General features: G+C 41.3%; 1 protein-coding gene and 1 pseudogene across 26 annotated transcripts in view; one reads left to right on the top strand and one right to left on the bottom strand.

Annotated features, from left to right (window-relative positions):
- LOC116087034 (protocadherin alpha-4) overlaps window positions 1-26,305 on the top strand; it is a 245,621-nt gene that overhangs the window by 65,800 nt on the left and 153,516 nt on the right. For 3 of the 26 annotated variants that reach the window (XM_031365431.1, XM_031365428.1, XM_031365419.1), the window contains one exon: window positions 22-2,058. The exons of 20 other annotated variants lie outside the window; for them this stretch is intronic. In XM_031365431.1, the coding sequence (XP_031221291.1) occupies window positions 22-2,058 (2,037 nt within the window). 3 more of the 26 variants (XM_031365420.1, XM_031365438.1, XM_031365416.1) reach the window with 2 other exon arrangements.
- On the bottom strand, window positions 24,496-26,079 carry LOC116087038 (annotated as a pseudogene).

Here is a 26,305-nt window from a genome sequence, read left to right on the forward strand (position 1 = left end):
ATCGTGGACAGGCCGCTGCAGGTTTTCCACGTGGAGGTGGAGGTGAGGGACATTAATGACAACCCTCCAGTGTTCCCAACGACACAAAAGAATCTCTTTGTTTCGGAAACGAGAGCTTTAGATTCTCGTTTTTCACTAGAGGGCGCCTCGGATGCAGATATCGGAACTAATGCTCTTCTGACTTACAGACTGAGTCCCAGTGAATATTTCTCCCTGGAAGTTCCAACCTCAGATGAGCTGGAAAAACCACTCGAACTAGTGTTAAAAAAACCTTTAGACAGAGAACGAGAGTCAGAGCTTCACTTAGTGGTTAAAGCAACGGATGGGGGCAAACCTGAGCTCACAGGCACCTTGGAGTTACATATTACAGTTCTAGATGTAAATGACAACGCACCAGCATTTGACAGAGCAATCTATCGGGTGAAGCTGGTAGAAAATGCAAGAAATGGTACCCTGGTCGTTAGACTTAATGCATCGGATTTGGACGAAGGTTCAAATGGTCAAATTCTTTATTCCTTTGCGGCGGATGTTTCCCCTAAGACAGAAGCCACTTTTCATATAGATTCAGTCAGTGGAGAAATTAAAGTCAGTGGAAAAATAGATTTTGAAGAAAAAAGATTATGGAAGATTCAAGCAGAAGCAGTTGACAAAGGCAGTCCTCCAATGTTCGGTCACTGCACAATCTTAATCGAAGTCCTGGACATCAATGATAATGCTCCCAAGTTAATAGTGACGTCATTATCACTCCCTGTTCGAGAGGACGCTCCAGTGGGGACAGTTATTGCCTTAATCAGCGTGACAGATCCTGACTCTACAGTCAACGGGCAGGTGAGCTGCTCCCTGTCTCCTCAGGTCCCCTTCAAGCTGGTGTCCACCTTCAGGAATTACTATTCGCTCATGCTAGACAGTGCTTTGGATCGAGAGACCACAGCTGACTATGAAGTGGTGGTTACAGCCCGAGATGGGGGCTCACCCTCGCTGTCAGCTATGGCCAGCGTGTCCGTGGAGGTGGCTGACGTGAACGATAATGCTCCAGTGTTCGCGAAGCCCGAATACACCGTGTTCCTGAAGGAGAACAACCAGCCTGGAGCGCACATTTTCACGGTGTCGGCGATGGATGCAGACGCGCAGGAGAACGCGCTGGTGTCCTACTCGCTGGTGGAGCGGAGGGTGGGCGAGCGCTTGCTGTCGAGCTATGTGTCTGTGCACGCGGAGAGCGGCAAGGTGTTCGCGCTGCAGCCTCTGGACCATGAGGAGCTGGAGCTGCTTCAGTTCCAGGTGAGCGCGCGGGATGCTGGTGTGCCTTCCCTGGGCAGCAATGTGACTCTGCAGGTGTTTGTCCTGGATGAGAACGACAATGCGCCCACGCTGCTGCCTCATGGAGCTGTCGGAGCCGGCGGGACAGTGAGCGAGCTTGTGTCTAGGTCAGTGGGTTCAGGGCACGTAGTGGCGAAGGTGCGCGCTGTAGATGCAGACTCTGGTTATAATGCTTGGCTGTCATATGAGCTCCAGTTCGGACCTGGCAGTGTGCGCAGTCCCTTCCGTGTGGGACTCTACACAGGTGAGATTAGTATCACTCGCGCCCTGGATGAAGCAGATGCGCCGCGCCAGCGCCTGTTGGTGTTGGTGAAGGACCATGGCGAGCCCGCGTTGACTGCCACAGCCACAGTGCTGGTTTCTCTGGTGGAGAGCAATCAGGCACCAAAGGCCTCTTCACGGGTGTTGGCGGGTACAGCAGCCTCTGAATCATCTGTAGTGGATGTCAATGTGTATTTGATTATCGCCATCTGTGCGGTGTCCAGCCTGTTGGTGCTTACACTGGTGTTGTACACTGCCCTGCGATGCTCAGCATTGCCCACTGAGGTCACCTGTGGACCCAGGAAACCCATGCTGGTGTGCTCCAGTGCGGTGGGGAGCTGGTCATACTCTCAGCAAAGGAGGCAGAGGGTGTGTTCTGGAGAGGGACCACCAAAGACCGACCTCATGGCCTTCAGTCCCAGTGTTCCTCCTGGTTTGGGTTCTGGAGATACTGGAGTCCAGCAAGAGATCTTTGAAAATGTAAGTACAGAAATCCTGGAGTATGCTACTGACATAGTTTGCCAATTTATGATTGTATCTCAAGCATTAAATTTGTGTTGCTTCTCTTGAGACAGCCCATTTAAAGACCACTGGTCATCTTTGTCTCTTCTCACTCTGGTCATCATGGACATTATTTAGTAATTCTTTCTTCTTGCTATGTATAGCAATAGTACTGGTAGCAGTGCTAGCAAAAAAAAAAAAAAAGAAATAGAGTGACTATATGTTTTCTTTAAATTAAGCAAATATGCCAGGAAGAAGTCAACAATTATGATAGGGAATATAAGGCACAGCCATGCCTCAATTCTGATTTTCAACACTCTGGTACTTCACTGTTCCCATAGCTCACCTGTTAGAACAGGTGTCCTTTGCTCTTCATTGTGTTTGTGTATCCGAAAGTATTATAGTATGATTTAAATTTTATTTTGATTTGAATTCTTAATTTGTTATAAGTGATGAAATGACTGGTCAGGGTTGGAGCACTTTATTTTCTATGTAATTTTATACTTAGTAGCATGTTTTGTGAGCTGACAGTTGAAGTGGGTAGAGTTATAGGGTTGCCTTTGGAGTGATCATACTATTCTGTCCTTAGTCTTGTTACATCATTCCTTCCCTCCTTGTTACATCTTCCTTCCCTCCTTCCTTCCTTCTTTCCTTCCTCTCTCTCTCTTTCTCTCTTTTGCTTTTGTTGTTCCTTTTTTTTTTTGGAGACAGGGTTTCTTTTTCTTTTTTCTTTTTTTTTCAAGACAGTGTTTCTCTGTGTAGCCTTGGCTATCCTGGAACTCACTCTGTTGACCAGGTTGGCCTTGAACTCAGAAATCCTCCTGTCTCTTCCTCCCAAGTACTGGGATTAAAGGCATGCGCCACCACTGCCCAGCTTACTTTTTTTTTTTTTTTGAGACAGGGTTTCTTTGTGCAGTCTTGGCTACCCTAGAAGTTGCTCTGTAGACCAGGCTGGCCTCAAACTCAGAGACCCTCTTTCCTCTGTCTCTTGAGCCACCACCACCTCTTGGTTCCATCACTCCTCCAAAGCAGGGTTATTGTTATTTTGATTGAAAAATTTGTGTCGACTGACCAAATGTTTGAGAAAAAAAAGCCGTGTTCATTCGAATAAGCCACAACACAGTAGAGCAGAGTCAACATCATTGAGTAAATCCTAGACTTTTCTTAGCGTAGTGCTTGGAAAGCGAACTGATAATCTGATTTTGAAAATATTCCCTGAGGTGTGAAGAATCGCTTCAAAATTTCATTTCTGTGGTTTACATTTTCAAGAAAGAATAACACCAGAACTACTCAATAATACTGGCTAAGAGGACATATTATTTTGTATTTTAATATATAATTAGTGAGACATGTCAGTAGGATTTATAACTAGTCAGACTGATTTAGTAAACATTGAGCACAAAGTCCATGAAATCATCAATCAATTTTTACAAAATCAGTATTAACAATGATTTTGATGAGACTTCTTGAGATTAGTCTGCAGCTGGATGTTGAGTTCATTTCAATAGATAATAGAGTACACTATCTTCTCTAGGAATGATTCAGATATAGACACCTGAGCTATTTCAGCCAAAATACAAAATATGGGTTATTGGGTCACACTCTTATCAAACTTTTGATTTGATGTTTATCCAGGACTACTTTATATATCCAAAACTATGTATTATTGGAAAGAAACACTTAAGGTAGAATGTGGTTTTAATTCATATTTGTGATATCATCATCTCTCCTCACATGGGTAGAGTTTTTCATATTTGTTTCTTTACATTGGACCTCAAACCTCATTTCTTGTAGCCATGTAGTTGGAGAATTGCTGTTTCCTTTTGTTCAATATACACCTGACACACTTCATGTATTGTGCTCAGCTTACTGTTGTGTTATATATTACATTTGGATTGGCAGCACATGATTGCATTATTTTACAGGTACATAATAGAATTCACTCTTCTTAGAGGTGGCCGATCCTTTTCCCTTATTTTTTAAACCATAGTTTATGAAATTTTCATGTGTTATTGAAACACCCGTCAGTTGCAGAAGAACCCTCAAAACCATTTAACACCGAGGTAAAAGTATTTACTTGAGCCTGGGAGCTCAAAGTCAACCTGGACCTTTGTTTCTCAAAGAATTCCTGTATAACAAAATGCTAGGGTTTTTTTCTGAATGATTTTCTGCTCTACTCTTGTGTGGTATCATCTTCCTTTTCTTCTCAATTGTTAGTGTATATGAAAAGATAGAGAAAACATAACTACATCTTCAAGAAATGAAAATTAAAGCTGAGTGTGGTGGCATAGCCTTTAATAACAGCACTTCAGAGGCAAAGGCAGAGGCAGGTGGATCTCTGAATTCAGTGCCAGCCTGGTCTACAAATTTCTTGGACAGCCAGCCATACACAGAGAAACCTATCACAGAAAAAGTGATAAATGAAAATTATCCTTAATAATTCTGACCATCCACTAAGTATTATAGAAAATGACATACTCAGACTCTAAGGTAATTTGTCACTTAGTGGAATCGTTTATTTTTTTGTGTGTCTCATGTACTTAGAGGAGGCATCATAAAATTCATTTAACTTTTTGAATGAACTTATAATCACAAACCCAACATTTTTCACTAAAATTATTTCTCATGGATAGATTTTTATTGGGTTAAGAAAACTGATGTTGGTTACATGGGAATATCCAAGTGGTGCAGAGACTTTTCTAGCAACGTTGTTTCTTTCAGTGAGTGATAATTCATTCTCTAATTTAAAAGGCTGCCTTTGTCATCTTATCAGTGATTACATAAGTAAAATATCACGATCTCATTACTGACAATATGATTTGTGTGAGAAATCATATGTGTCAAATGCAGAATTCATCTCGATCAATAGGCTTTTCTTTTGTGAATTCTTGTTTCAAATTATAAAACTTGAAAAAAAATTTGCTTTCTTATTCTGCATTGGACACAAACTCAGTAATTTATTACAAGAAAACAATGTCATGTAAACAACAATCAAGAACCAGAACTGAAGAAAATAAGGTTGATACTGCTGATAATGGCATGTACATATTAATACGAGGGGAAGAGATAACTTGGAAAGTTTCACCGCAAAGAGATGATGAAGGTTTGATGTGATGGTGTGTTAATTCTGATTTAATCATTACACAGTAGATACATGCACCAACTCATAGCTTGTGCCTCATAAATTTGTTTGAGAAGATTTATTTTATTTTTTTTAAAAATTAAGAAAATGTAAACCTACATAGCTAAGGACATAGCGTACAGGACGTTGTTATTATGGGACTTCAAGAGCTGAGCACTTGCCTAGCACCAACTGTCGCCTCAAACAAAACTCCAAACCACAAACATCAACAACAAAGTAGGTCCAACCGCTGGGACCGTTGAGTTCCCTGACAGCCTAAGCAGTAAAGGAGACTGCAATTACAACAATTCAAATCTGATAGTACTTTATATAATAAACAAGATGTTAGGAAACTGTTTAACGCTAGTTTTTCAAGTTTACCTAAAGATATGAGCCTTCATTTTCAAGTGTTTAGATAAAAGAATAATTTTGTAGAAGTTAAGTCAAACAAGAATTTAATATGATGCTGTTCAATAAAAAGCACCACCTTCACACATGTTCCACTTCAATGTGGCTTAAAATCAGAATGGCCAATAAATGTGCATTTTGGAATTATTTTGGGCGAAGTATACAAAATATGAAATTCTCCAGTGGTGGATGTACACGAGTACTCACAATTTCAGGCACAAGGTGTCGCTCTTTACTTGGTGGAAAGAGTTCATTCATGGATTGGTTCGAAGAGTAGCGCTCCTCATACAGAACCGACTCCATCATTCTGAATGCTGCTTATAAAGGGATCCTTTGAAAATTCTCTACAATCAAGCGAGATTCCAATCTGAAGACAAGTATCTGATATAGTCAGCGAAAGAAGACATTTTGGAGGCCGATTTCATATGCAATGTTAGGTTTTCAGAGAACGGGATCCTGCACTCTGCCACCTCTGCGCTGGCTTCTTTTCTTCGCAGCCTGGGAGGCAGGGAGCGGCCAGCTCCACTATTCCATCCCAGAGGAGGCCAAACACGGCACCTTCGTGGGTCGCATCGCACAGGACCTGGGGCTGGAGCTGACGGAGCTGGTGCCCCGCCTGTTCAGGGTGGCGTCCAAGGACCGCGGGGACCTTCTGGAGGTAAATCTGCAGAATGGCATTTTGTTTGTGAATTCTCGGATCGACCGGGAGGAGCTGTGCGGGCGGAGCGCGGAGTGTAGCATCCACCTGGAGGTGATCGTGGACAGGCCGCTGCAGGTTTTCCACGTGGAGGTGGAGGTGAGGGACATTAACGACAACCCGCCAGTGTTTCCTCTTAGAGAACAAAGGCTGCTTATTTCTGAATCCAAGCAGCCAGACTCGCGTTTTCCGCTAGAGGGAGCGTCTGATGCGGACATAGGGGAGAATGCCGTGTTGGTCTACAGATTAAGTCAAAACGAGTATTTTTCTATAGAAACACCAACTAATAGTAAGCAGATTAAAAGACCCTCACTTATATTAAAGAAGACTCTAGATCGGGAGAAAACCCCGGAACTTAATTTGCTATTAACAGCCACAGATGGGGGAAAACCGGAGCTCACCGGTACTGTTCAGCTTTGGGTTCGTGTCTTAGATGTTAACGACAATGATCCAGTTTTCGATCATTTAGAATACAAGGTAAGAATAATGGAAAATGCTGCTAAGGAAACTCTTGTCATAACGTTGAATGCCACGGATCTAGACGAAGGTGTAAACGGGCAACTGGCATACTCTTTGATGTCCATTAAGCCTACTGGGAGACATTTATTTACCCTAGATGAAAACAACGGAGAATTGAGGGTCAACGGGACTTTAGATTATGAAGAGAACAAATTGTATGAAATAGAAGTGCTGGCCACGGATAAAGGAACACCCCCAATGGTAGGTCACTGTGTAGTCTTGGTAGAAATCTTAGACACCAATGACAACTCCCCTGAAGTGACACTAACTTCGTTGTCCCTCCCAGTGAGAGAGGATGCCCAGCCAAATACAGTCATTGCTTTAATTAGCGTGTCTGATCGTGATTCTGGTATCAATGGCCAAGTGACCTGCTCTCTTACATCCAATGTCCCCTTCAAGATCGTATCCACCTTTAAAAATTATTATTCTCTGGCATTGGATAGCAGTTTGGACCGCGAGAGGGTGTCAACTTATGATTTGGTTGTGACAGCGCGGGACGGGGGCTCTCCTTCGCTGTGGGCCACAGCCAGCGTGTCCGTGGAGGTGGCTGACGTGAACGACAATGCGCCTGTGTTCGCGCAGCCCGAATACACGGTGTTTGTGAAGGAGAACAATCCGCCTGGCGCGCACATCTTCACAGTGTCAGCGTCGGATGCGGATGTGCAGGAGAATGCGCTGGTGTCCTACTCGCTGGTGGAGCGGAGGGTGGGCGAGCGCTTGCTGTCGAGCTATGTGTCTGTGCACGCGGAGAGCGGCAAGGTGTTCGCTCTGCAGCCTCTGGACCATGAGGAGCTGGAGCTGCTTCAGTTCCAGGTGAGCGCGCGGGATGCTGGTGTACCTGCTCTGGGCAGCAATGTGACTCTGCAGGTGTTTGTGCTGGATGAGAATGACAATGCGCCCACGCTGCTGCCTCATGGAGCTGTTGGAGCTGGCGGGGCAGTGAGCGAGCTTTTGTCTAGGTCGGTGGGTTCGGGCCATGTGGTCACCAAGGTGCGTGCCGTGGATGCGGACTCTGGTTATAACGCGTGGCTGTCATATGAAGTACAGTTGGGAACAGGTGGAGTGCGAAGCCCCTTCCGTGTGGGTCTGTACACGGGTGAGATCAGCACAACACGTGCACTGGTTGAGGTGGACGCTCCTCGACAGACTCTATTGGTGTTGGTGAAGGACCATGGTGAGCCAGCACTGACAGCTACTGCAACTGTCTTAGTGTCTCTTGTGGAAAGTGGCCAAGCTCCAAAGTCGTTTTCACAGGCATCAGGGCGTGCTTCAACCTCAGAGGCATCGCTGGTGGATGTCAACGTGTATTTGATCATCGCCATCTGTGCAGTGTCCAGTCTGTTGGTACTCACGCTGGTGCTGTATACAGCGCTGCGCTGCTCTGCATTACCTATGGTCCATGAGGCCGCTGGGGGCCCTGGGAAGCCCATGCTGGTGTGCTCCAGCGAGGTGGGGAGCTGGTCCTACTCACAGCAGAGGCGGCAGAGGGTGTGCTCTGGGGAAGTTCTTCCCAAGACAGACCTCATGGCCTTTAGCCCCAGCCTACCTCCCAACCCGGATAGAGATGAAAGGGAAAGACAGGAGTCAGAGTCAAATCACCCTGGACAGGTGAGTTTTCTACAAATCCCATCTTTCTAGTAAATGTCTATAAAATCATTTAGAATTCAGTTTTAAGGGAAACATTTAAAATGAATACATATTGAGTGCTGTTTCAAGGAATAATGTCTGTTAGCAAAATGTAGGATGTGCATAGACCCAACCTCTAAATCATATAATAGAATTCTTCAGCTAATAAGTGCTCTGTTTGTTTTAATCAAGTCTTGGTTATAAAGTGAAAGAAGTCAACTGAGTGGAAATAACTACTGTTTTACTTGAGTTAAATCACAGCACTTCATTTATAATTCTCAATGAGGTGGATAATCATAGCAGGCTATTTAGATTTGCTTGAGTTGGCCTATTAGTACTTCTTTGCTTTGATATTTCCACATTCTTTGATCAGTTGCTTTAAAAATGTTTGTATCAACAATGGAGCCCATGTTTCAAGCTCTGAATTGATTTACTGCCCCACATAACAATAAATATCCTCTACCACCATGGTAAAAGTCATCTTCAAATTACTTGGAGACAGAAGTTCAGTCTTGCATTCTAATATGGTTCTACTATTGAAATAATTATCCATTCCTGATTTTCCATCAAAGTGCAAGAAATTTATTAAGTACTATGACCTCAAAGAAGGCTTGACTTAAGCTTCCAAAGTGGACTAGGCAAATAAAATTGTTCAAACAAATCATGCACACTTGTTAGTTGTCGTCTTTTATGCTAACCACAGCTGCTCATTTGTGTACTTTCCTAAATTTTACAAATTTTTCAGAAAGGAAAATGTTAAATCTATTGATGTGCATGTATACTAATAATTATCATTTCCTTATTTTAACCTTTTAAATCCTTGTAATTGTAAATGTCTTATCACTAATGTCTTCTAATCTTTTTCATGTAGTCCAATCACATCTAAAGAGTTTAGCAAAGACCATTTCTGTCTCTGTGATTCTTCTAGCTCTGTGTTTCTTAGTTAAGTGCAGAGATAGGGAGTCAGTCATGCATTTGGAGCTCATTCAAAGCATTCTCTCCTAAGTTGTACAATATGCCATTTAGCATAATAGTCGGGAAGACTCATATTGAAGACCATTCTTGGAACTTGGGTGCTGGAGACCAGCTCTGGAGTTCTGATTCTCTTTGAAGGTAGCTGAGGGGAAAGAGCAAAGGCTGGGGCAAGATTTGATCTTGCTCAGATCCCACTCAACTACACAGAGATCAGGATACTCTATGAAGCTTACTAAATAAACACTCACAGAAAAGGGAGACTGCTTAAAAATATCTCTTGAACGTTCTCGAAGCTGACAGTTTGACAACCCCCACTCCCCCAATCGGCAATGCTGTTTTCTTGGCAAAGAGTATTGAGGTCCCAGAGATGACTGCTCTCGCTCTGGCTCCTTGAAGCTTGGGAGGCAGGGAGTGGCCAGCTCCACTATTTCATCCTCCTGGAGGACAAGTACATTATGAGGGACCTGGTGCTAGAGCTGGCAGAGCTGGTACCCCTGCCTCTAAAGGGCAGCATTCAAAAACCATGCAGACCATCTGGAGGTAAATCTGCAGAAGGGCATTTTGTTTGTGAATTCTTGGATCAACTAGGTGGAGCTAGTCTACTGGGGCACAGTGTAGCATCCATCCAGAGGTGATCATGGACAGGCCACTGTAGGTTTTTCACGTGGAGGTCCAGGTCATCCAGGATGTTAATGATAATTCGCTGATGTTTAGAGAAAGAGAACAAAAGGCATTTCTTTCTTTTACTTCATAACACTTAAAACAATTTATTTATTTATGGGCTTTAGTGTTTTGCTTGCGTGTGTGTGAGGGTGTCAGATCCCCTGGAACTGAAGCTACAGACAGTTGTGAGTTATTATATGGGTCCTAGGAATTGGCTCCAGGTTCTCTGGAGGTGCTCTTTATCATTGAGCCATCTCTCCCACCCATAAAAGAGCTTATTTGTGAATCTCCACCTCTGGATACTCCTTTTCCTCTAGAGGATATTTCTGATGCTGATTTTGGTGTACATTGATTGTCTTACCTATCCATATGTTAAATTTGAATAAGCATTTTGTGCTTAAAATAATGATGAAAAGCAATAAAAGATTATCTCTAGTACTGATTCTTGAGAGAAGACATCAGAATTTCTTTTATTGTTAACAGTCATTGATAAACCAGAGGTAAACCAGAGCTTTCAGGATCTACTCAGATTCAAATAACCATCTGGGCAGTAGTGGTCCATGCCTTTAATCTCAGCACTCAGTAGGCAAAGGCAGCTTCCAGTTCCAGGATAGCCAGGGCTACACAGACAAACCCTGTCTCAAACAACTAAAACCAAAACCAAAACAAAAGAGCTATCCTGGATATGAATGAAAATGTAGCCAAGTTTGAGAAATCCTCTTATATAGTAGACTTACTTGAAAATGTTCAAAACCACACCTCCATAATTCAACTAAGTGCTTCTGATGTAGATGAAGGCCAGAACAGAGAAATATCCTGTGGGTTCCGAATGATTTGGCTTACCAGTGAGAACTTTTAAGCTTTACAAAAGCCCAGACACAGGTAAACTTAGAATTGATGGGAAACTAGAGGTTGAGGAGAACAGGGCTTATGAGATTCCAGTTAATGCAATTGATAAAGGAGTTCCTTCTGTGGTAGGTGACAGCATGGTCAGAGTGAAAGTTCTGGATGTGAATGACAAATGTCTGTGCTAGAAGATGCTCTGGTGGGAACAGTAATTGCTCTGATCCTTGTGTCTGACTTTGACTCTGGTGCCAACAGCCTCTCAGTTACTCATGTCCTTTCAAGCTGGTGTCCACTTTCAAGAATTACTTTTTGCTAAGTCTGGACAGTGTTTTGGATCAGGAGACTATAATGTTGGAATGGCAGCACAGGATGTGGGTTCACCCACACTCTATTCTAGCTCTTCTGCTAACATCTTAACTTGAGATTATCTTAATTATCAGGTGATAATATCTGTGGTGCAGACACAACCATAATTCACATCTTACTGATGAGAAAAGATGACAATGAAGTCACAGAGGTAGTGTAACCCACTTAAACCTCATTTTGAGGATTCCAACCTCATTGTGGTAGTATATTGATCTTCTGCCTGTATTTGCTTTAATTTTCTGAACTACAACTTACATTTTAAAATTTCCTTCCACAAAAATACACAGAACTTGGTTTTGACCAGAGAGCAAAATTTCCTATCCTCTAACCTGATGTTAATGGCTTTACATTTTCCTAACTTTTATCTGCTTTTTCATAAATCTTTATTTTAGGACCAGGAATATATTACATTTTCAATCATTAATATTTGATTATTGGGTGATACTGAAATGTATTGTCTGGGCAGTCTGTGCGATTTAGAAGAGGGGCTGAGCACTGGAGTTTGGCCAACATTTTCTTCAGGAGTATCTTAAAACATAGGTAACATTTCAAAGGTGGATAACATTTCAAAGGATAAAGTTTTATGGGTGGAAAATAAGTATGAATAAAAGAATGTTCTCTGAAGAATGTGAACTTGAAAGATCAGCTGTGGGAAGAGTATGAAAGCAGGGAAGCACATAGAGGATTTTCCATAAATACTTGGGTATCAAGCAAATGGAGATTCTCTCCTTCCCCCAAGACAGGGTTTCTCTATGTAGCCCGGGTTGTCCTGGAACTTAGTAGCCCAGGCTGACCTTGCTCTCAGAAATCAGCCTGCCTCTGAGTGTTGGGACTAAAGGCCTGTACAATCACACCCTGCTGAACAATGAGATTTAAATAACTGTAGTACAAAAGAATAGAGGGAAACACTCAAGAGGGACTAGCAAAGAGAAGCATTCAGATGATTGACTCAATATGAATGAAAAAGCTAGGTATGGTGGCACACACCATTAACCCTAGAATTCTAGAGGCTGAGGCAAAAAGTGACTCTATGAGGTCAAAGTCAGTCAGCCTGGTCTACATTTTGAGCTCCAGGACAGGCAGGACTACATAGAGAGACACTGTCAAAAATATATAAATGATAAGAGAAAGACAAAATGAAATAGAATAAGGTAGGAAAGACCAATTATTACATGCAGGTTTATTGATCTATTCGATGATTTACTTAAAGCACTGCTCATACTGCATATTTGCAAAGCATGGCTTTATTTGCTACTTGGAACAGAATGTCCTGAAGAAATAACTGAAACCATGTATCATTGTCCTTAACAATCTGCTTCTTGCCATGTATGCTTCTGTAAGATCTCATTTTCTTGTTTGCCCCACTTTTTGAGTTTAAGGTATAAAATGAGAATGCAGACTGGACCCATGACCAGAATCTTTCAGGAGCTATACTGGCTTCTGCCACTAGTGACATTTTCTGTCATAGGAGTTGGAGTGCTCATGAAAGAAAGACTTCCACAACAAAAAATGTAATGGCATCTATTATTTTTTAAGTTTGCTGTACCAGGGGGTAAATGACTTGTATGTGTTTGAGCAGGTAGGGAATGGGAGGGACACCTATGAACCTGTTACTTTGAGGTACACGAATAGTATCATGATTTGAAACATGGATCTAGAACTCAGAGGGTGTTATGCACACATTGAAGAGTAATTCCTTCCCCAAAATATAAGTCCATGAAAGTACAAAAGTTACCATGAGACAGGCTGAAAAAAAATGAAAAGTAATATTGAAGAAAATGATTTAGGTAGGCATGCATGTTAATTTCTGAGGCTTTTGTAAGAAATGATCACAGACTGGGATGAGACATTTATTTGTCTCACACTTTTTGAGGCCAGAAGTCCAATATGTTGATGTGAAACACTTGTAAGAATAAAGGGAATTTCCCTTACAAGAGTAAAACATGTTAGAAATAATAGAGCAGGAAAGAAAAAAAAACTATTCTTTGCTTCTGTTGGTTTCTGATGGCTTTTGGCATTCCTTGGCTTGTGACTACATTGCCTTCGATTTCTGTCTTTATAGTAACATTGCCTTCTCTTCTTCATGTCTTCTCATCTGTGTTTTTGTTTGATAAGGACACATGTAATGACATTTAGGGATGAATTGGATTCAGGAGAATAAATTATTCTTATTTAGTCACATTGGTTTAGTATATCAAGTTACATTCATGAGTCTTACGATGTGGGCACATCTTTTGAGGTACCACTATTAAATCTTTTATGGTAGGCTTACAAAGATAGGAAGTAGGTAATGTCTTTGCTGTGGAGGCTGGGTCATGTATGGAAAGCTAGCTGCAAGCAATGGGAGATTAAGAAAAACAGACACAAAGTAGAAGCCAAGCTGGGACCAGGTGTACTGTATGCTTGGATGGAGACATGGCCTCCCCTTGCCACCCAATCATTTTTATTATATACTGGAAAAAGAAGGGAGTAGCCAGCTAATCTAAGTAAGGAATCTTATATGGCAGTAGTGAATATGCAGTCTTGTGGAGCAATGAAACTTTGGGAAGAGCCTTCTGCATGGCTTTCCTCTTAGTAAAGATCAACTGCTACACAATCATCCTGCTTCAGCAAGCATCTCAAGCATGCCACTTCTTTAGGCTTTTATTTTTCAAATCCTACTTTAATAAGCATACTTAAATGCTTTAACCTCCCTTCTAGGACTCTATACACCAGAGGCAGTGCAAAGGAAAGGTTAACAGGGCAAAGGAGGATGCGAACCTGTGGAGAAATAGTTATTTGGTGTGAATCCAATATGTGTTGTCAGCAGTTCAGTTCATATGAATCAGCAGCAGCAGCTTAATCTACTTGCAAACACCATTCATAAATCAACAAACGTAGTTTGAACCAGAAAAAACTTCCAGGCTCTGCCAAATGGCCTGAGTCTGTCAAAGTAGCAAGTAGCTGCCAGAACCCCACCAGAAGTTCTTTGATGCATTTCTTCCTACCTAGTCACGACAAATGATGACCAGCAAACTGTGGCAAGGTGAACCAATGCCACACAACTTTCTCCATTGTCTGTTGAGTTATATTTATACTCCTGCCAAACATTACATGTTCTCTCAAACATCTATTGTAGCAAAACATCACATGCCCCTCTTCCATGCTGCTTCCAAAGAAGCACCACGCACCTGTTCTCAGCAAAATGTCCCCCCACATGTCTGCTTCAGCAAAAACATGCTCTCATAAGACGGTTTCAAGGAAAACATCCCACAACAAAACTGACTCTCCAAAGAAACCAGAAAATTCCACTTCAAACTCCCTTAGTTGTGAGATCTGTTAGACATGGCTTTGCTCATGCCAAGGAAGCACACTGAGGACTACAGCCATTTTAAACAAGGCAACCAAGGTTGAAAGTCAGAGTGTGAAGATCAATAAATGTTAGAAAATAAGATGAATAAATTTTTTTTATCTGGAAGTTAAAAGTGTTTGAACGTCTTAGTTGTGGGAAGAAAAGAAGCAGGCAAAGAAGGAGACATTAGGATAAGACAGGCAGAACTGAAATGAAGATGGTGTTAGTAAAGTTCAATGGAGGAAAAAATATATATATTTTTTCCCAGAGAATAGGGTCAGTCTAAACTGGGGAGAGATGGCAAAGTAGTTAAGGGCTTGTTACTCTTCTAGAGAATCTGTGGTGTTTGACAGCTATTAGTAACTCTAGTTCCAGAGAACTCAACACTCTTTTCTGGCCTCCATAGATACAAGACATGCACATGTGTATTCATGAAGGCAAAATATCCTCATAAAATAATAAATTTGAGAAAAGAGTAGATAAATAAGTGTTGCTATAAGAAAAGAGCCCACCATTTCATGTTTGGTGATGTATCTTAATGGGAAATCCATGAAGTTACAGGATGGGAATAATGTTGAGAAATTGAGAGAAGGGAAAAAATATGAAAAATGCCTATAGGTAAGGAGAATACATCCATTTGAGTGTTCAGTCTAGGTAAAGGGGAATGCAAAATCTGTTGTTACTGTGAATATTAAACAACTTTATACTGAAGACCAATAGGATGAATACATAGTTAACTGTGTTGGAAATTGAAGAGAATGTTTGAGATGATAAACAGATGAGTGATTCTAGGGTGTCTTAAAGGGCATACTGCAAATGGTTGACTTATGCTCAAGGATAAGTGATGCAGTATGTGTACATTTTGGTAGACAGGAAGCATCAAGAAGAATCAAAGGACTATTGCCACCCTCAGGATAACACATGTAGTAGGAACAGAGGAGCAGGAGATGATTGTATGGGCAAGAGAAGACAGGACTCCATATGGATTTCAGAAGGGAATAGAGGTACAGAAATGAACCCAATGGTCATTTCATATAGAGTTGTTCACAGGGTAGGCAATGTAAAAAAAAATTGGTTATACAATTTATAATATAATACTGAGGTCATATATAATTTACATTTACTTTAAGGTTTACTTGTTTATGTATTTTTCATATATGAGTGTTTGGCTGCATCTGTGCCTACACATCAAAAGAAGGTATAAGACCCCATCATAGATGATTGTAAACAACTACTTGGCTGCCAGGAATTGAACTTGGGACCTCTAGAAGAGCAGCTACTGCTCTTAACTCCATCTCTGAGGCCCCTACATTTATAATATATAAAATACATCTTTCGTTGTACTGTTTGGCCTGAAACTGTTTGACTTTGTAGGTATAATAACAGATAACAGTAATATTCATTAGCAAGTGATGTATTAGCATCAATGTGTTGGTGTACTTGGAAAAATCAGAGTTAACTTAAACAGTACCAAGTTTTTTTTCTATTGATGATGAAATTAAGATGTAGTAGGGAAAAATCAAGTTTAAACCACTGGTAGTAGCTTAAATTATACTAAATAACAGGATGTTATTTCTTGGTATGTTTTCTACAAGGTGAACTGAAAACATAAAAAAGCATTGTTTTATCTAGATTGTTGTGTGCCCACACAAATGTATTACAGATAGACACATCCTTTAAAATGTAAATGTTTTATCCACTCTTGAAACGTATGAACAGTGTGTATTATTTGAAATCTAGTATATAACTGCCCACTTTCCTCTTCATGTGTTTTATGTGATCACTATGTTTCCATTTGGAATTAGTGGTAGTTAATGGGAGAAGGCCTTGAACACATCACAGGGAAAGAACACTGCTAAGAAAACCTGCATGGCTATGAGAACTAGAGACGTACCACAACGAAGCCAAATGTATAATGTTCTCTAATTAAAAATTTTACACATACACACACACCACAAGACATTGTTAAGTAACACATGATGCTGGATAACAAATATTTAACACACACACACACACACACACACACACACACTTGCAATGGAATGTTCAGAAAATGCAAGGGAATAAAGGCTTATATCAATGGAAAATATAGACTAGTGATCGCTACACTTACACATTCATGCCTCATGATGTCGCTCTTCACTGCGAACTTTTTTTTTTTCAAAGAAAGTCACTTCCTTCAGAGAACTCGCTGTGAATTCTCTAGTACTAGGATATCTTCAAACCAGCTTTTGAGAGACAGTTTCAGGCAAGGTATTCTGTATACTGTAGCTACCACCGTATCTTTCTGCGTGTGTACCATGCTATTATTCTCGCAAAGCGGCCCAGGATCCCGGTGCCTCCTGCTCCCGCTCCTGCTCCTCACAACCTGGGAGGCAGGGAGCGGCCAGCTCCACTACGCTGTTTCGGAGGAGGCCAAACACGGCACCTTCGTGGGCCGCATCGCGCAGGACCTGGGGCTGGAGCTGGCGGAGCTGGTGCCCCGCCTGTTCAGGGTGGCGTCCAAGGACCGCGGGGACCTTCTGGAGGTAAATCTGCAGAATGGCATTTTGTTTGTGAATTCTCGGATCGACCGGGAGGAGCTGTGCGGGCGGAGCGCGGAGTGTAGCATCCACTTGGAGGTGATCGTGGACAGGCCGCTGCAGGTTTTCCACGTGGAGGTGGAGGTGAGGGACATTAATGACAACCCACCTGTGTTCCCTGAAACCTACAAAAACATCGTGATTGCCGAGTTGAGACCTCCAGAAACTAGATTTCCACTAGATGGCGCATCCGATGCAGATATCGGAATCAATTCTGCCTTGACCTACCGATTGAATCCCAGCGATTATTTCGCTTTGGACACGCAAAACAATCGTGAGCAAACTTCTTCATTATCCCTTGTCTTAAAGAAATCATTAGACAGAGAAGAAATTCAGGAGCATCGTTTATTACTAACAGCTAGTGACGGAGGCAAACCGGAACTGACTGGCACAGTTCAGCTGCTGATCACCGTCCTCGATGTGAATGACAATGCTCCAGAATTCGATCGGTTTGTTTATAAAGTTAGAGTGTTAGAGGATGCACTAAATGGAACGTTGGTGATTAACTTAAACGCCACGGATCCTGACGAGGGTATAAATGGAGATATAATCTACTCCTTCAGGCGGCCTGTATCCTCTGCGGTGGTGAGGGCATTTAATATAGATCCCAACAGTGGAGAAGTTAGGACAAAAGGTCTACTGGATTTCGAAGAAATTAAACTGTATGAGATACCCGTGGAGGCAGTGGACAAAGGGAATATTCCAATGACAGGCCATTGTACCCTTCTGGTGGAAGTACTCGATGTAAATGATAATGCACCAGAGATCACGATTACTTCCTTGTCACTCCCAGTCAGAGAAGATGCTCAGCCAAGCACTGTCATAGCTCTGGTCAGCGTGTCTGACCAAGACTCTGGTGACAACGGGCAAGTGACTTGCTCCTTGACGCCTCACCTCCCCTTCAAGCTGGTGTCCACCTTCAAGAATTACTATTCCCTCGTGCTGGACAGCACCCTGGACCGCGAGACCACAGCTTTCTATAAGGTAGTGGTGACAGCCCGAGACGGGGGCTCGCCCTCGCTGTGGACTACGGCCAGCGTGTCAGTGGAGGTGGCTGATGTGAACGACAATGCTCCTGCGTTCGTGCTGCCTGAATACACTGTGTTCGTGAAGGAGAACAACCCGCCTGGAGCGCACATCTTCACGGTCTCGGCGATAGACGCCGACGCACAGGAGAACGCGCTGGTGTCCTACTCGCTGGTGGAGCGGAGGGTGGGCGAGCGCTTGCTGTCGAGCTATGTGTCTGTGCACGCGGAGAGCGGCAAGGTGTTCGCTCTGCAGCCTCTGGACCATGAGGAGCTGGAGCTGCTTCAGTTCCAGGTGAGCGCGAGGGATGCTGGTGTGCCTTCCCTGGGCAGCAATGTGACTCTGCAGGTGTTTGTGCTGGATGAGAACGACAATGTGCCCACGCTGCTGCCTCACAGAGCTGTCGGAGCTGGCGGGGCAGTGAGCGAGGTTGTGCCTAGGACAGTGGGCTCAGGGCACGTAGTGGCGAAGGTACGCGCAGTAGATGCGGACTCTGGTTACAATGCGTGGCTGTCTTATGAGCTGCAGTTGGCAGCAGGGGGCATGCGCAGTCCGTTCCGCGTGGGTCTGTACACGGGCGAGATCAGCACGACGCGCGCCCTAGACGAAGCAGATGCGGTACGCCAGCGTCTGTTGGTGTTGGTGAAGGACCACGGCGAGCCAGCGCTGACCGCTACAGCCACGGTGCTCGTGTCTCTGGTGGAGAATGGCCAGGCACCAAAGATATCTTCCCTTGCTTCAGAGAGCACAGCATCTTCGAAGGCGTCGGTGGTGACTGTCAATGTGTACTTGATCATTGCTATTTGTGCGGTGTCCAGCCTGTTAGTGCTCACGCTGCTGCTGTACACAGCGCTGCGCTGTTCAGCAAGGCCCATTGATGGAGCCTGTGCTCCAGGGAAGCCCGTGCTGGTGTGCTCCAGCGCCGTGGGGAGCTGGTCATATTCTCAGCAAAGGCGACAGAGGGTGTGCTCCGGAGAGGGTCCACCCAAGACCGACCTCATGGCCTTTAGTCCCAGTCTCCCTCCTGTGCTAGGCTCTGCAGAGGACACATGTCAGAGAGAAGGGCAGGTAGAACATTTGAAAGAGGTAAGTTCATAATATAAAACATTGTGTCTTACTGTTACTCCTTCATGATATCTTTTCTCTCAATCATTTCATTAATCTAGTTAAATTTTTTTCTCATCCTTACTGTCTTTAACAGTTTCTATATTGACTTTGGATTGGTCACTCACTAATGAAATATTAGAAACCACAGTAAAGTGTCACAAACTGGAAAAATTTACTTAGCATTTTAAATAAAACTAATGCATGGGACTGGCAACATCCTACAAAACAGTGTAGTGAGGCTAAACAATTTTAAGATATAGTCTTAATGTATACCTACATACATAGATTATTTTTAAAGATCTCATAACTTCTTAATTCTGAATGAATTGTTTTTGATTTAGGATCTAGCCTCAAACTCATTGGCCTCCAACTTATTTACCTTATTTTATTTTTTATTTTTCTAGCTATTCTTTTCTTTTTAAAAATAGTACTTACTGTATCCCTAGTTCTTTTCCTTTTTATTTATTTTCTTTTCTGTTATTCTCTCATATATTATACCCTGACTAAAATTTTCCTTTCCCACTTCCCCTGTGGACACCACCTTTTGATTCTTCTGTCTGTGCTCTGGAGTGCTGGCACTTAAGGTGCAATACCCCACACTTGGTTACAAGTGAAATTTGTTTATTTATTTATTTATTTATTTTATTTAAGTGTGACAGGTTCACTCCTCATAACTATGTAGACCAGGCTGTCTTTGAACTCACAGAGATCACCTGACTCGACCACAGAGACCACTTGCCCCGAATCCACCTGCAAATTCTATTCTATTTCCATTTCTCAAGACTATCCATGTCTTCCCTTTGAGCCCTCCTTGTTACTTAGCCACCCGAGGCTGTGAACTGTTGCACAATTATTATTTACTTTACAGCTAATGGTTGTAAAGTAAGTCAGTCAGTATAGCCATTAGCTCTAAAGTAAATGAATACATGCCTTGTTTGTCTTTCTGGGTCTGGGTTACCTCACTCAGGATATATATATTTTTTAGTTCTATCCATTTGCTTGCAAATTTCACGACGTTATTGCTTTTTAATAGCTGAGTAATAGTCCATTGTGTAAATGTACTACATTTTCTTTATTCATTCTTTAGGTTGTTTCTGGCTTCTGGCTATTATAAATAAAGCTGCTGTCAACAGAGTTGAGCAAATGTCTTTGTGGTAGGATGATGCATCCTTTGGGTATATGCCTAAAAGAAGTATAACTGGGTCTTGAGGTAGACTGATTCCCAATTTTCTGAGGAACCATCCTATTGATTTCCTTAGTGGTTGTACAAGTTTGCACTCCCACCCACAATGGAGAACTGTTTCCCTTGCTCCACATCCTCGCCCGCATAAAGTCTTATGTTTTTGACTTTAGACATTCTGACAGGTATTAGATGGAATTTCAAGTAGTTTCGATTTATATTTCCCTGATAGTTAAGGATGGCGAACATTTAAGTATTTCTCAGTCACTTGAGATTCTTCTGTTAAAAATTCTCTGTACTTCATTTTTAAAATTAGATTATTTGGTTTGCTGATGTTTAGTTTCTTAAACTCTTTGTATATTTTAGATATCTGCTCTGCTCTTCTATTTTGTAGGCTGCCATTTTGTCCTACTGACATTGTTCTTTGCCTTGCTTTTCATATCCATGAGATATCATTTATTGATTGTTGATCTTATTGCCTGTCTTATTAATGTTCTGTTTAGGGAGTTGTTTCCTGTGCCAATGCACTCAAGGCTATCTCCCACTTTATTTTCTATTAAGTTCAGTTTATCTAGTTTCTATTGAGGTCATTGATCCAATTTGACATGACTTTTATGCATTTTTCTAATACTGAGATCCAGTTAGACCAGCACCATTTTTTTAAAGATGGTTTCACTTTTCCATTCTGTATATCTGGCTTCTTTATAAAAAATTACATGTCCATAGGTGCATGGATCTACATCTGTGTCTTAGATTCCATTATATTCATCAACCTGTCTGTTTTCATGTTAATTTAACATCATGCACTTTTTATTACTGTAGCTCTGTAGTAGAGCTTGAAATCAGGGATGGTGATACTTCTGGAAGTTCTTTTATTATATAGGATTTTTAAAAGCTCACCTGGATTTTATAAAGTTCAGTTTATCTGGTTTACATTGAGGTCTTTGATGCAATTTGACTTGAGTTTTGTGCAGGGTGATAGATATGGATCCATTTGCATTTTTCTACATACTGAGATCCAGTTATGGATTTTTCCACATGAAGGTATTACCTATCAAAGTCCGTAAAGAATTGTGTAGAATTTTGATGAGAATTGCATTGAATCTATAGACTGCTGTAAGATGGGCATTTTTACTATATTAATCTCACTAATCCATGAGCATGGGAGATCTTTCCATCTTCCGATATTTTCTTCAATTTTGTTTTTCAAAGGCTGGAAGGTTTTGTTATAGAAGTCTTTCACTTGCTTCATTAGAGTTACACCAAGATATTTTATATTACTTGCAGCTCAGGAGGGCCACTGAATTTTTTGTTAGCCTTTATCCAGCTACTATCCTAAAGGTGTTTATCAGTTGTGGGAGTTTTCTGGTAGGGTTTTTGGCTAATGTATAGTATCATAGTATCTGCAAATAATGGTACTTTGACTTCTTTCTTTCCATTTGTATCCCTTTGATCTCCTTCAGTTGTCTTATTGCTCTATCTAGAACTTTAAGTACTATATTGAATAGATATATAGAGAATGGACAGCCTTGTCTTGCTCTTGATTTTAGTGAAATTGTTTTGAATTTTTCTCCATTTAATTTGATATTGGTTATAGGCTTGCTTCAAATTATCACAATTATGTTTAACTATGCCATTTTATAATCCCTAATATCTCCAAGAAGTAGTATCAGATTTTGGCAATGACTTTTTCAGCATCTAATGAGGTGGTTAAGCGGATTTAGCTTTACACTTTGTTTTATATGGTGGATTACATTGATTGATTTTCATGTGTTTAAACATTTGTGCATCTCTAGGATGAAGCTTACTTGATCCTGGTAGGTAATCTTTTTATGTATCCTTGAATTTAGGTTGCAAGTATTTTATTGAGTATTTTTGTACCTATGTTCACGAAGAATATTGGTCTGTAATTCTCTTTGTTGAATAATCACAAGATTTGGGTGTCAGGGTGACTGTGGCCTCATAAAATGAATTTGGCAATGTTCCTTCAATTTCTATTTTGTAGAATAATTTGAGGAGTATTGGCGTTAGCTCTTCTTTGAAAGTCTGGTAGAATTCTGAACTAAATCAGTTGGTCTCTGAGTTTTGTTTTGTTTTTGTTTTTTGCTTTTTTGGTTGGGAGACTTATAATGATTGCTTATGTCTCTTTTGAGGTTATTAGTCTATTTAAATTGCTTATCTGATACTGAGTTAACTTTGGTAAGTGGTATCCAGCAAGGAAAGTATCTATCTCTTTTAGATCTTCTAATTTTGTTGAACATAGATTTTAAAGTATGACCTAATATTTCTTTGGCGTTCCCCAGTGTCTGCTGTTATATCCCCCTTTTTGTTTTTGTTTTTTTTTTATTTGGATAATTTTCTCTATCTTTCATTAGATTGAATAAGGGTTTGTCTATCTTGTTGGTTTTCTTAAAGAACCAACTCTTTGTTTCATTGATTATTTGTATTGTTCCCTTTGTTTTTATTTTATTGATTTCAGCTGTCCATTTTATTATTTCCCGCCACCTACTTCTCCTGAGTGTGTTTGCTTCTTTTTGCTTTAGAGCTTTTTGGTATGCTGTTAAGTTTCAGTATGAGATTTCTCTAATTTCTTTATGAAGGTACTTAATGCTATGAACTTTCTTCTTAGTACCACTTTCATTATGTGTGCAGTAAACTTTCCTTTTAGCATTGCTTTCATTGTGTCTCATAAGTTTTGGTATGTTGTGCATTCATTTTCATTGAATTCTATGAAGTCCTTTGTTTTCTTCTCTCTCTTCCTTTCTTCCCTTCCTTCCTTCCTTCCTTCCTTCCTTTCTTTCTTTCTTTCCTTTCTTCCCTCCTTTCTTACTTTCCTCCCTCCTCCTCTCTCTGTCTGTCTCTCTGTCTCTCTCTGTCTCTCTGTCTCTGTCTGTCTGTCTGTCTGTCTGTCTCTCTCTCTCTCTCTCTCTCTCTCTCTCTCTCTCTCTCTCTCTCTCCCTCCTGACACTGTTGTCATTCAGTACAGAGTTGTTCACTTTCCATGAATTTGTAGGCTTTCTGTTGTTTCTGTTTTTGTTGAAGTCCAGCTTTGAAATGATGCAGAGAGTTATTTCAATTTTCTTGTAGCTTTTGAGACTACACCAGTTTGTTTCTTAGGTGTGTTTTCTAGGAAAATGTTTCTCAATATTTACTATCAAGTAATGTTTATATTTGATACTGAGGTGTTTTTCTTGTGTGTATTAGAAGGGTGGATCCCATTTTCACATCCATTTTGTTAGTTTGTATCATTGTATTGAGTAACTTAGTTCATTGATACTGAGTGATAGCAATGACAAATGGCAGTTAATTCTTATTTTGTTGTTGCTATTGTTGTTGTTGTTGCTGGTGGTTGTAGTAGTGGTCATAGTGTGCATGTGTGTGTTTCTCTTTATTTGATCTTGTTGGTGTGAGATTTTTTTCCTGTGTTTTCATGACTTGAGTCAACCTTTTTCAGTTGGAATTTTTCTTCTAACCTCTTCTTTAGGGCTGGATTGGTGGAAAGATACTGTTTAAATTTGATTTTGTCATGGAATATCTTGTTTTCTCCATCTATGGTGATTAAAAGTTTTGCTGGGTAGAGTAGTCTGGGATAATATCTGTGGTCTGTTAGAGTCTGCAGGACATCTGTCCAAGCCTGTTTGGCTGTTGGAGTCTCCATTGTGAAGCTGAGTGTAATTCTAATAGCTCTTCCTTTGTATATTGCTTGGCCTTTTTCCTTTACAGTTTTTATTATTCCTTCTTTGTTTTGAATGGTTAGTGTTTTGATTACTATATGATGAGGGAACTTCCTTTTATGTTTCTTCCAATTCATTTGGTGTTCTGCAAGCTTTTTGTACCTTTATAAGGCATGCCCTTCTTCTTCTTTTTTTTGCGTGTTATATCTTCATTGGGTAAATACAATTTAGTAGCTACAGTCTTGTTTGTTTGAGACTGAGCCCCTACCAGTCTCTGCTGAGGTTGTTCCATAGTTTAGTCAGATTTGTGGTAATTCCTCAGGTGACGGTGGTATGTGGATGATTGGCGGAAGCTATGGCTACATAGGGAACAGGCATAAGGCTTTTCTCCTGTGTGAATCCTCTCATGAGCTTTTAGGTTGGTCTTGTGGCTGAAGGACCTTTTGCATGTACTGCATATAAAAGGCTTCTGTGGCTTGTGTATGACCTCATGATTTCGGCAGTCAGAGACTCGTTTGAATATTTTCTGACAGGTGATACAGACCAATTCCTTCTTATTCAGGTGAGTTCTCTGGTGGGATGAAAGGTTACAGGCATATTTGAACCTCCTAGGACATTCTTCACACTTGTATGTTTTGGGATTCCTACAGAATCTCTTTTGATGACTTTCATATGGTGAGTTTACCTCATGATTTTTACAAAGATTGAGAGGCCCAGAGGTAGGTTGCTCTGGCCTGGAGAGGGACCCTGGGACCTTCTGATGGACTTTTTCAGAAGAAGACTCCTGCAGGGATGTGGATGTTCCTTGACTTGGTTTTGTAGAATCCTGAGGAACCTCATAAGAAACATCTCTCACCTCAGGCTCAGGATGATACATTCTCTGGTTAGTGGAAAGGGAATCTGTCTTGTTCCTGGGAATATGATCAGCACTATTTACTTGAGTAGCATTCCTGGAAGTGTTATAGCAATCTTTCTTGTCTTCAGAGATGTTTATTCTGGAGAAATCTATTGGTTGTTCATCCATGGGGACATCTGAAGTAGTAGGAGCACTCAGAAACTCTACATGATGACTAGAGTTGCCTTGACTTGCTCTTCTAGCACCCTGAGGGAATTGAAAAGAAACACATTCCTCTTCATGCTCAGGGCACTGTTCTTTCTGGGTAAGGGAGTTCATCTCATTTCCAGTACAGCTATCACTAACATTTACTTCGGTAAAATTCTAAGAAGTATTGGATTCATTTTCACCATTTTCTTGTCCTGTGGCCGATAATATCTCTTGTGTGGTGTCTCCTGGCATCCTTGCATTCTCTGGTGTTGGCCTTGTTGCAGATTGCTGCTGTTTCAAAAACTTGATGACTTCTTTTAATGGCATGTTTTCAGAAAAGAGAGCTTCTTGTCCTTGCATGGAGACATGGACCATGACAGGAAGCTTCAAGCACTCATCAGTCAGATTCTCCATGAATCTCCTCATGTTTCTGTCACTGGATTTCCACTTCTCTCCCAAAGCAAAGTTGTCCTTGTAGTGTCCAGTGAGGAGAAACTGTTCAAAGACAAGTTGAGAAATCATCTCCTCCTTGCTATGCTTTTCTGGCTGCAATCATGATTTGAACATCTCCCAGAGACTGTGCAGCTCCTGCTTTGTCTTGGAGTGATTGTTGTTTGGGGAAAACTTGAGCTGAGCACTAGATGAGTTATAGATGTCTTCTGCCCCCTGCACACCAGAACTATGAGTTGGAATAAACTCTAAATTGTTGGTCTGAAGGTCTTTTGCTGGTGTCTTGTTATTAAAGGATTTTCTAAACTGTGAAGCCATTGTAGTGACAATGGTCAGAAAGATTCAACTATAGCAGATTAGTATCTGTTTTGTGACTTTAAGAACAGTGCTAACAGTTGATGAATGTAGTGTAAAAGCTCTTTCTCCAGTGAACTTCACAGGTAATTCCAAGAAGTCCTGGGAGGCAGTGTGTGTCCCAGCCTTGGCTCTGCTGCATCTCAGGCATGTCCTTCTTTAGGTTAGGGAATTTTTCTTTTATGATTTTGTTGAAAATATTTTCTGGACCTTTGAGCTGGACTTCTTTCTTTTCTCCTCCTCCTCCTCCTCCTCC

Source organism: Mastomys coucha, unplaced genomic scaffold (assembly GCF_008632895.1).
Source record: "Mastomys coucha isolate ucsf_1 unplaced genomic scaffold, UCSF_Mcou_1 pScaffold13, whole genome shotgun sequence".
Taxonomy (NCBI): Eukaryota; Metazoa; Chordata; class Mammalia; order Rodentia; family Muridae; genus Mastomys; species Mastomys coucha.